Raw genomic sequence first — 12,026 nt, forward strand, 5'->3', positions numbered from 1 at the left:
CAGTCACACGGGGACAGCAATGATACATGACAGTAAGCGTGTAGGGTGTTGTGAACCCAGGAAGCCCCCCACGAGCCTTGGTGTCTGAGGTTTTGGTTGAGGGTCAGCTAGGTGGGCATGCAGTGTCCTCAGGGTCCAGGAACAACCTCAGTCACTCAGACCCTAGCCACCACCAGAGCAAAAGAGGCATTCATGGTGAACCACCTTGTTAGGATAAACTTACCTGGTCAGACCGATACAGCATGGCTCAAGGCCTCAGGCACAAGAGACACTCTTATCAGACTGAATATAACAAAGGCTCCAGGGTTGCATTCCAGAAACCCTCCAAGGGACCATCCCCCAAACAGACTTTTCTTCGAGATGTGCAGAGTTTGAGCAACACAGGCCTGCTAAATTAATCCTTTCCTGCCCACTGTCACATACTTTACTTCATTTGATTAAAAGAAAAATAAAAACAATCTTGTGACAAGGTCTTGTCACCCCCATTTTGTACGTGAGGAGTAAATAGGTGAAGTAACTTTCCATGGCCTTCCTCTTGGCCGTGTACTTCTTCCTGCTAGCATTTACCACAGTGAGTGAGTCATTTTCTGAACAATGCTTATCTTCCCCACCATTTAAAAAGCCTCAGAGGCAATGAGCCATGTATATTGTTCCCTCCTTTTTATCCCCAGGCCCAAGACAGAGCCTGGCTTTATAGTACTAGATAAGTATGTGATAAATGAATATGACAGGCCATAACATGATTGTTGAAATTTGTACCCTTAGTCTTTTGACTGTACTATTATAGTCTATGCTATTATAATGTCCCTTATATCACAATGTCAGAAAAGAAAAAAAAAAAAAACCTGGAAATAAATGTGTCAGTCCTACTTCTTAGAATTTTTATGAAGCCCCAGATTATTCCTTAAAGCTGAAAGGGACCTTAGAGATTCTACTCTTTAACATTTTATTTTAGATAAGAAGAAGTATTAATTTTGTGCAAATACCATGTTAAGTATGAAGAGAGATATCATTTGTAATTGTCTATACATTTCGATAAAATTCTAGTTTGGAGTCAGGACAAACATACATTGTCCATATTTTCACTTATTCTTCAAGTCAATGCAGTTGAGGAATGTGCATGTTAGTGGTGAGGGGTTAGGATATTCAAATGTAACTAGCACCTCTATCTTAGCTCTCTCCAAATGAAGGAAAGGATTCTTCTAGAGGTGTTTTTGTCCTTTTCGTCACATTTCTTCCTTTCTAACCTTCAGTTTGTTATGTCACAGTCTTAAGCTGCACAAATATGGCTTCTAATTTGTCCTCCTATGGGTCCCAAGCATCATCTCCCACTCCCTTGAATGAAATGGTGACCTGTGGAAAGAGTTCTATAGCCCAGTACTTCTCAAATTACAATGTGCCTACAAATCATATTGTCAAACGCAGATTCTGCTTCAGCACTCTGGACAGCTCCCAGAGGTGCAGGTGCTGCTGGTCTGGGGACCAGATCGAGGGGCGAGGCAATAGCTGTCAGAACGATTCCATGCCTCCTCCCATTGTCCTCTCTAGTACTGGCTCGCTACCACAAAACTCTTTAGACGTATAAGAAAAATCTCGATATCTGTTCCTTACCACTCCTGAGAGAACATGTTTTAAACAATAACTGGGAAAAACCTAAACTGTTTCTTCCAACACTGCTGACAGAAGTCATAAATCTGAGCCAGTTATACTGAAGAAGTTTGATTTCAGCTTGGCTTTAGGTACCTATTGTTTAAAAAAGAGCCCCTTCTACCTAAAAGTTCTTTGCTTTTTATGCTGGCATGTTCTAATTCCTGGTTTCTTGATCGATGGACGAAGTTTACAGTAGTTTTTATTTCAGAGGCTGGAAATAAAACCCTTCTGTAAGCTTTCAGACTCCTTCACTGGGCAGAGTTAAGTCCCAGGAAGTGCTAAGTGTTAGACCTTTGCAACTCAGTGACTGAGTATGGAATAACAATTTGTGTCTTCGTTATCTCATTTCCGAAGGCTCATAAGGAGTGTTTTTCCGATAACAATGAACAAAACTTAACCTAAAACAAGATGGGCTCACCACTCATCAATGATTTGCCTGCTCCCGCTGTTGGAGTTTTTTACCCCTCTGAATCAACAAAGAAAGCTCATTTGTTTCACTTTGTGAAAACTCTTCATTTTTCTCTCAGACTTTCCATTTCACGCTTTGTGAATTTTATTAAGATCTCTTTCACAGAAGTTAAGTGCTGGCTCTATGGAGCCCTGAGGGATGGCAGTCACAGCCTCTATAATTTCTGAAGCCTCTTGAGACACTTCTTTTTCTACTAAAACTCCTTGGAGAATCATAAGGTAGAATCTAAAATCTTTTTGGTGCTGGAAGACAGAGGTTGGCCTCATGAGGTTGGCCTTTGTGCAAATCTTTTGGTGTAGCCTGAAAACAACAACACAGCAGTCCAGTTAAGGTCCAGTTTCCGATTGGGAACATCATGTTGATATTCAGCGGGTCTTTCTGAAGGCCTCCAATTATTTTTAAAAGCTGGTTTAAAATATTAATTTAAAATATGTTTTATTTTAGAATGTCTTTATTAATAAAATTTAACCATAATCCTGTTGCCTGAGAAATTGTCAGTGGCTTTAGTCCAATAAAAAATTGTCAGTGGCTTTAATCCAATAAAAAAGACTATGTTTTAAAAGGTAATTATAGTTAAATAATTGAAAAGGAATTTGTATTCTGATTTTCTTTTCCTCTTGAATTTACATTATAGGAAATTTAGGGAGTTCCCTGGTGGCCTAGTGGTGAGAATTCCAGGCTTTCACTGCCGTGGTCCAGGTTCAGTCTCTGGTCAGGGAACTGAGATCCTGCAAGCCCTGTGGCATGGCCAAAAAAATGTTTTCATGTTATATGCTCTCAGAAATGACATAGTAACAGTTGTATAATAGTCCATCAGATAAAAATATTATATTGAAGCCAAGCACTTCTCTATGGTGGATATTGAGATTAGTGCCATACTTTCTCTATGATGAAAAGAATGATAACTAACATTTTTGAGCACTTAATATCTGCTAAGGAACACTATAAATATTGTATCAAGTCTCTCCACTGTCGTAAGGATCTGATGAGCTGGGTACTGTTATTTTTCCTGTTAGAGATTGTGCGAAGGGGGTACAGGCAAGTTAGCTTGCTTCAGGTCACACTGCTGGTAAGTGGCAGGGCCAAGTTCAGACAAATACTCTCACATCCAAACGGAGTCTCCTCTCTGCCATGTTATTTCTTAGGCTATACTGAGATTTACGTAAGGATTCCTCAGTTTAAGTAAAAGCTTCAAACTATGTATGCAAATCCTTAAACTAAAAAAATCTTCTCCTTGGTTCCTACTACATGAGTATAAAATTGCAGATTTTTTCTTAAGTTCTTAACGTTTCAAGAGCTATCGAGTCATAGGAGACAATGCTATGATATCAGAGTGAAGGCTGTTAAAGAAAACAACTATTTGCTTTGATTCTTTAAATATTGGTAAGACATGCACTGTAATAACTGACAGCATTTTTGTCTGTTTCTTCACACTGTTGTGAACACTTCATCTTTAAAAATCCAAATGTGCATGGATTTCCACCCTTAGTTTCATTCTCATGCACCTTTTAAAGATGCGTTGGTTGGTTTGTTCCTTGGTTGGTTTGGTCAAGGATGAATCTGGTTCACTTGCTCCTATGAAAATCAAGGTGGAGGGGATGACAGGGTGAGGGCATCTTTTACATGGAGAACTGTCACGCACTTGAACACATGAAGACCCATCTCTTTCCCTATCTCTATCCTCACAGAATGTGTGACACAGGAGAAGGACTATTCACTTTTCAAACAAGGGAAGGAGAAATGATCTATCAGAAGGTCCATTCTGCGACACTGGCCATAGCTGAGCAACATGAAAGATTAATGCTAGAAATGGAGCAGAAGGCCCGGGTAAGGCTCCTTCCTTGGTAACCTAACAGCTTGGAAATGAATGTCACTGAGGTCTGATGCACATCGTGTGTATGTGGGTCCTTTCATGACAGCGCCCCAGCGTCCAACCCCATCCCAGCCCCGAGAGCTTGTCCCAGTTACTGAACCTCATCTTTCTAATATCCTCTTCAGCATATGACGAAAGAAGCTATTTGTGGCCGCTAGCCATGCACTTCGTGTATGTACCTATGACCTGTTACCACAGTTACCCAGAGAGGAGTGGAGTGCACAGAGAGTGAAACAAGAAGCAGTGCTCTCTGCATCTCTCCACATGTAGTTGGACAATCAGAGATGCAAATGTGGACCCAAAATAATGAGGAAAATAGGTTTCTACCAGAAAGGATTACACTTTTCTTTTTGTCTTTGTATTTATCCTAGATTCTCTGAAACTTCCAGCTCTTTCTGTCCGTGTTTCAGAGTCGATACTAAAATGTTTGCAAAAGGAGCTTATACTGTTTACCAGCTATCTGTTATCCTGTCATGGAACTATGCTATAGTTTCAGGGTCAAGCTAAGAAATAATTTAATAAAGAATCTGAAATAGCAAATTTTACAAGTAGCTAAAAAAAATTATAAGCTTTACTACTAACTTCTTTGAAAAGCAAACAATGGAATTATTATCGGCTGTAATTTTAATAGGTCAATATTCTCTTTCTTCAGAATTTATAGGGATGCATTAGATTCCATCTATGAGAGGACAAGTGGAGCTTTGGGAAATAGGTGGGTCACTACCCAGAAAAACTTTCATAATTCTATTCCATTTTAAGACTATGGGGCTTTCTATCTAGTATTATTTTAGTTTTGACTTTTAAAATTCTCAAATACATAATATTTTGAAGTATAAAATTATCTTTTAAATGTAAGAAGAAAAAATAGTCTAGCAAATGATTTTACATTATTTTTAATACATTTCAGATTTTGTCAATACTACATACACATTTTTCTCTATCTAGGGTATGGTTTAAAAAGCCCTCCTAATACTTAAGGGCAGCAAGTGCGAATCAGGCTTACATCTGGCCTTCAGTGGGGGTGAAAGAGTAACTTGAACGTTAATAGGATTATTAACATGAGACTATGGGGTTAATTGATGAAGCATCAGTAGGAGGTTGGTATGATTTCGTCTTCTAGAAAGATTTGGGTTAAATTTAAATTATTGTAACAATTATCTAATTAATATGACATTTTTCTAGTGGCTTAAATCGGGTGAAAAAAAATGTAACTACCAAACTTCAAATTATTTCAGAATCTTGAACATTCATTATCAGCCCATATTTACAATCTGCTGATGTTAATTTTCAGCCAAAATGAACAACTGTGATGTCACTTGCTGTTAGTCAACAGCGGTAGTTCTTTACTTCTAGTTGTTCTGAACGGGCAAAGTGCTCATAAGTGAGTCATTTAAATTGTATTTCATAAAGGGAATTTCAAGAGCTCTTTCACGCAACTGTGATTGTCTGCCGTAAGGAGAGCACTCAGTGTACTGGGTTCCCATCCCCGTTCTACCACGCACTGTCTGTATAATCTTGAACAAGTTATTTAACTTCTAAATGTCTCATTTTCCTCTGTCTGTAAAATGGTGATACAAGAGTTCTACTTATTTGGCTGCAATGAGGTATCTGTGCATTAACATATATAAAGTGCTAAGAACAGACCTGGCACTCAGAAAGTACTATGAAAGTTTCATTATTATGATGGTGATGTTGAATAATGATAAGACTTGCAATGTTTGTGAAGACACTAAATTTTTATTCCCAACTATAGCTACGTAATGTCTTCCAATCCTTTACAAGTGTGTCTAACAATCTTGTGCCAAAACATTTGCAAAACAAAATTCAATTTACATTTGCTTTTGATGTGGTTGTATGTTTATCTTATCCTGTGCCACTAAGAAGCATGTCCAGGGAGTGGAGTGAAGCAATTGCTGTGAAGGAGTTAGAGATGGTAGGTCCACCTACTAAGATCTCAGGCAGTGGAAAGCCAGGATTTGGGTACACCGTGGATCTGGGTGCTCGGAGATGGAAGGGAAAGGGCGCAGGTGTTTAAATAGCAGGCTCAGTATGGCTTAACAAAGAAACCAAATGTTTCTGAAAATCACAAAATCAGAGGCTCCATCAGCTTGGTGCATACATGTAAATGGAGTCTTTGGTTTAATTTCAACAGTGATTGCAAAGCTATGCTTTTCTCTGAAGGATAATATTGATACTAATTAAATTACTCCATAGGTAGTACATTCTGTAGAATAAGTTGAACTAATGATGCTTTTCCAAGGGCATGCTACCACAACTTGAGAACTGCCCCAATTCCCCAAATTCTAGGGCTGTAAGCAAAGATTTCCAGGTCTCCCAGATACCTTTTCTTTTTCTTTTAAGAGACCTCCTCTACATGCACAAATCTCTTTTTAAAAAAGAAATTCCAAAAAGTATGGAATAGAATTTAAATACCCTCTATCTAACTCTTAATTGATTTATACAAAATAAAACAAAGGTTTGTGCCATAAAATAGGCAATAGTGTAACTTGCGAGTTGGAAAAGTACCGGAAAACCTACCTAAGATATAAAAATGTTGCATTTTGTTTATTATGTATTCACTGCAAAATAAGAAGATAACACTGCTCATTGGCTTTCCAGTTTTAAAACCAAGCCGTGGAAGATAAATATTGATCAGATAGAAAATGTTTATACATTTTTAATGTTATTAAAAAGATTTTACAAGATTACCAAGAAGCTATACAAGCAGTGAATTCCCCCAAACATCGTCGTTCAGGCAACTGAAGTATTTACTTTCATCCTTTAAAAAAGAGATGATTTCAGAGTGTTACTGGCTTTATAGATAAACTTGAATGAGAAATAATGTCTCAACAACCGTTTCTTAACTATAAGAGAAAGAATTCAATATATCTTTCAGCATTATATGCATGTAAAACTTTGTTTTGCCCCATTTATCACCATCCTTCCTAGGGAACACATGAATAAACATATTTTGATATATCTCTATAATCTGAGTTAGGCAATGTTTCTATTCTTGTTTGAAGAATCTGATACCTAGAAAAGCATTGTGCATAAAGCAGTTCACTTGCACTGTGGAGAACTGGATAAAAAGAATCGCTATATCGGTAAGGCTGTTAGAGGTGTGTGCTTACATTTCCTTCACTGAGAAAGATGATGAAAGAATGAATGAATATTAACTGACTCCATTAAGAAGTTTTAAAGGATAAGTTGGCCATTTATTAACTCCATTCACAGGTTTGTAAATAATACATTTATTACTCCGTGCTCAAAACGCTGCGGGGTGGTAGGGAAAACAAGAAAAGGACAACAATGTTCCTTCTCTCAAGTGGCCCAGAATTTTGTGGGATCAAAATTTTGTAATTTTGAGTAAGCTTATCTTTTTCCTTTTACTCCTTGAAATCTCAAGTTTTCCATGCTTTATTAATGTAACTAATTAAATCAGATGGTTAAGAAATGCCATTACAAAATTTTGATTCAACTATACTAAAAACACCAGTTGGTCTTGTTTATGTTGTCATGACAGTAGAGCCTGATTGATTTCTTGGATAATCAACTTATTGGAAGGTCCTCAGTCAAAGCTCCATGGAGAATGATTTCTTCAGTACAAGAAGACACTCTTCCTTTTTCCATTCAGATGTAAAGCTTCAGCTTCTCACTCTTAAGTCCAGATAAGAAAGGGAAAATGATCATGATAGTAACAGAGAGTGATCTTAAGTACTCCTATATTTTCTTTACTTACTAACTCAAAACTAGCCTTATTTTAAAAGAGAATTTTGTAAGGGAGTACATGGGAGAATTAAGCCACGATAATAAATTTTAAACTGGAACTCTGAGATTGTTAGACCTGCGCGGTCTCCTAGGAGTTTCGACTCGCCCAGGAAACAACAAGAGTCGGAAGTCGATGCAAAACGCAAGAGGTTTATTGAAGGCCGGTGCACCGGGGTTCCTTGGTCCTCACGCAGGAGGTCGAAGAAGGAACCCTTTTGGGCACGAATATGTCAGTTTTATAGGTTCCCACTTCCCCGTATGTAAATTATAGATTTGGTTGTGTTCTCCTGCTGATTGGTCCCGGCTTAGGCTCGGACCAGAGAGGGAACTTGTCCCCAGCTGCCTGATTGGTCTTTGACAGACACCTTTTTTACATTTTGTTATCTCCCTCCTTCTCCCCAGCTGTCTGATTGGTCTTTGACAGACACCTTTTTTACATTTTGTTATCTCCCCTCCTTCTCGGAAGGGGGCCGGACATCCTGGAAATTCACCCATTGTCTAAGAAGCCCCTATTGTCTGGAGAGTTCTTAATCATTAGCTGGAACAATGTCCCTCGAGTCCCACATTCCCCCCTTTTTCTTGTGACTATTGATTCCAATCATGGAATCTCAACCTTCTGTTCGTAAACTTTGGTACTGTTGTCTTAACATTAGAACTTGTACAGTACTGATACGTTCTCTAATAAATGCTATCAAGCGATTTAGAACACATGGTCCAAAAGTTAAAATCAACAATAAAACAGTAAGAGGTCACAACAGAGTAGAGATTAAGGTGGTAAACCAGGGGGACTTATCAAACCATGATTGAAACCATCCTTTTTCGTTCTCTCTCTCCCTTTGCCTTTTATCTAAGCGTTCCCTTAGTTTATCCATGGTTTTGGTAATGGTTCCTGAATGATCAATATAAAAGCAACATTCTTCTTTTAGAGCGGCGCATAATCCCCCTTCCTTAAGAAACAGCAAATCTAGACTGCAACACCATTTCTGAAAGTGAGGTGAGTGATTCCTTTAGTTGAGTTATGGAACTTTCTAATGCTCGAAGGTCGATGTCTACAGCCTGTCTTAAACTTGCATAATACTGGGGTTGTTGTATGAGGGCTGTGGTTCCTGTTCCTATCCCGGCAGATATTCCTAGTCCTAGAAGGACAGCCAATGTGAGGGTTACAGGTTCTCTTTTGTTTTTTGTTTTTCCTACATATTCATCTAAAAAGGATGAGTCTGAATGGTAGATAAGTCTAGGGACTAATTGCACTAACACACAAAAGTCAGCTGAAGTATTAAGAACCTCTAAAGAGACATAAGGGGTGAGCCCCATGTTACATGTCCACCATCCATCTTGAGGAGGTACAAGATATCCTGAGCCTGAAGGGAGGCTAAAATCATGACAAAGGTGTCTATGGGACTGGGGAGGTGTTCCTATACAAGTACCATTTCCAAAAACCGAGGACAGGGTTAATTTACTGTTCCCTTCTTGCTTCCATCGACATTGGTCTGAGGAGGTAGAATTAGTATAGTTGGAGCTATATCCTATAGCATCATAATAAGGGGGAGGGCAGCATAGCAAAGCCAACATGATTTTGTAGCCTCTGGGTTTGTAGCATTGAGAACCGTAAAGGCTGCCTGCACCAAAGAAAGCATCCTATCCTGAGGAGTCCCAGGCTTAACTGTGGGTTCTTTGGATCCAGAGGTTTCATTAGCCTCATTCTTTGTTGATGTAGTTGAAGGGGCCGGGGGAAGCAAAGGGGGGCCAAGTATGGGATTTGGGCCTATTGATATAGGAGCAGGAGTCTCAATCTTTAGCTTAAGGGTCATTAATATTCCTAAATCATATCCCCTCATGTAAAATCTAACGCCCCAAGAATGACCATTTATCCATTTTTTATCTCTTTTTCCGGGATTACTAAAGGAAATTTTAAGGGGATGACACCATCCTGAACATTTACTCCGGTGTCCGGTATCCTCATTATGAGAATAATTAGCCGTTACAGTAATAAAATCCCAAGTTGAGGTGGGTTTCCAATTAGTATCCCCGGTAGTTTCACATCCCCAGCTTTTGCAATAAAAGTTTTCAGTTCCACCACATTTATAATTCAGAGATCAAGGGCGGTGGAACCCGGGGCATACGTAGAAAGTGAGGATACCAAGCATCATTCTTTTGCCTGCATTTTTGCAACCCGGCCCAAACCAATCAGTTTACGAAACTTTGGAAGGGGCAGTGTTCATATCATGAGAATCTTCTGTATCCCAATAAGGTACTCCTATAGCCAATTTACAAACATCAGGAAAAAGATCTGGCCACCAGGTCCAGGGGGGTGCAGTATGACTAATGGACCAGGTTACATCTCCAGTCTGAGAAATTACCTGCCAATTTAAACGTTGGGGGAGGTGAGGGCTAAAATCACTTACAGTCAGTAAAGGCAGTAAAACCAAAATTATAAGTCTTAGGTTCGTAGAAGCTTGAGTTTGAGCGGGTTGTCGGTTCTTTGGGCCCGCCATCCTGATGATGCCGTCGCTGGTGCAGCCTTCACATGTGAAGCATGGATCCAGGCAGCGATGCCGTCCACTTTTATGGCCATTGGGGTGGTGAGGAGGACGGTGTATGGTCCTTTCCATCGAGGTTCCAACGTCTGGGTTCGATGCCGACGGACGTATACGGAGTCTCCGACTTGGAAAGGATGAGTTTCTCCCGGTGTTCCCGGTTGGTAGGCCTTGGCGAGTTGGGACCATATTTCTTTCTGGACCAATTGGAGTCCCAGTAGCCTAGCATATAAGTCAGTGTTATTTTGACAATCAGGTTTTATTTCTTTTCCTAAAGTGAGGAGGGGAGGCGGGGCACCATATAATATTTCAAAAGGAGTAAGATGGTATCGGGAAGGTGTATTTCTAACCCGGAATAGGGCCAAAGGAAGGAGCACCGTCCAATCGGTACCGCCAGTCTCCAAGGACAATTTAGTTAGGGTCTCTTTTAGAGTCCTATTCATTCTTTCTACCTGACCTAAACTTTGGGGTCTATAGGCACAATGTAATTTCCAATCAGTCCCCAAATATCTGGCCACATCCTGACTTACCTGGGCGACGAAGGCTGGACCATTATCAGACCCTATTACCTTTGATGCTCCAAATCGAGGAAAAATTTCTTCTAAAATCTTCTTGGCTACTACAGCAGCTGTTTCTTTCTTTGTTGGGAAAGCCTCTATCCATCCTGAAAAAGTGTCTACAAAAACTAAAAGGTATTTATTACCGTACCTTCCAGGACGCACTTCGGTAAAGTCCACTTCCCAGTAAGTTCCTGGGCGGTCCCCCCTGAGTCTCTTTCCAGTTTCAAGTTTCCCTTTGTGAGCATTTACCTGTTGACATGGGACGCATTCCTGCACAATTTGTTCAGCTAATTTTGTCATTCCAGGGGTTTCGTACCCGGCTTTTTGTAACAAGGCTACCATCTTTTTAGTCCCCAAATGTGTCCATCTGTGCATCTGTTGTAACATGGATTCTGCTTGCTGAGGGGACAAAGTTCCTTTTGTTGTGGCCGGGATGATTTCTTCATCGCGGCCTGGTTTTTCAGGAACTTTATCTGACCGTCCTAAAATGACTTCTCCCGATGCTATTTCTCGGGCCACTTGGTCAGCCATATTATTTCCCCTAATTATTGGGGTATTTCCTTTTTGATGTCCAGGGCAGTGGATGATACTGACTTTAGTAGGAAGCATGAGTGCAGTCAACAAAGCCACGATTTCGTCTTTGTTTTTAATTTCTTTGCCACCTGAAGTTAGTAGCCCTCTCTGTTGGTAAATGGCACCGTGGATATGAGCGGTAGCAAACGCATATCTACTGTCTGTGTAGATGTTTACTTTTTTATTCTCTGCCATCTCTAATGCCCTCGTCAGGGCAATTAATTCAGCTCGTTGGGCTGAGGTCCCTTGTGGTAGCGCCGCTGCCCATATGACTTGTTTTCCGTCTACTATGGCTGCCCCAGTTCGATGCTTACCTTCCTCCAGGAAACTGCTCCCATCCGTGAACCAGGTGAAATCAGCATCAGGGAGGGGCAGGTCCATCAGATCTGGCCTACTGCCGTGTGCTGCGGCTAGTACTTCCTGACAATCATGTATGATGGTGGAGCCTTCCAAGTCAGGATCAGGTAGCAAGGTGGCTGGATTGAGTCCTGTGGCTGGAGCAAACTTGATGCGATCTGAGTTTAGCAACAGGGTTTGGTAATGAGTCATCCTGGCATTAGTTAGCCACCTATCCGGTGGTTGACGGACTACATTTT

The 12,026-nt window shown here is 40.2% G+C and overlaps 1 protein-coding gene across 2 annotated transcripts in view; it reads left to right on the plus strand.

The window, feature by feature from the left end:
• The window catches only part of DOK6 (docking protein 6), a 430,409-nt gene that overhangs the window by 320,812 nt on the left and 97,571 nt on the right, over positions 1-12,026 (plus strand). For both annotated transcript variants that reach the window (XM_030868146.2, XM_060310052.1), the window contains exon 6: positions 3,808-3,946. In XM_030868146.2, coding sequence (XP_030724006.1) covers positions 3,808-3,946 — 139 coding nt within the window. The remainder of the gene's footprint in view (positions 1-3,807; positions 3,947-12,026) is intronic.

Source organism: Globicephala melas, chromosome 13, assembly GCF_963455315.2.
Source record: "Globicephala melas chromosome 13, mGloMel1.2, whole genome shotgun sequence".
NCBI lineage: Eukaryota > Metazoa > Chordata > Mammalia > Artiodactyla > Delphinidae > Globicephala > Globicephala melas.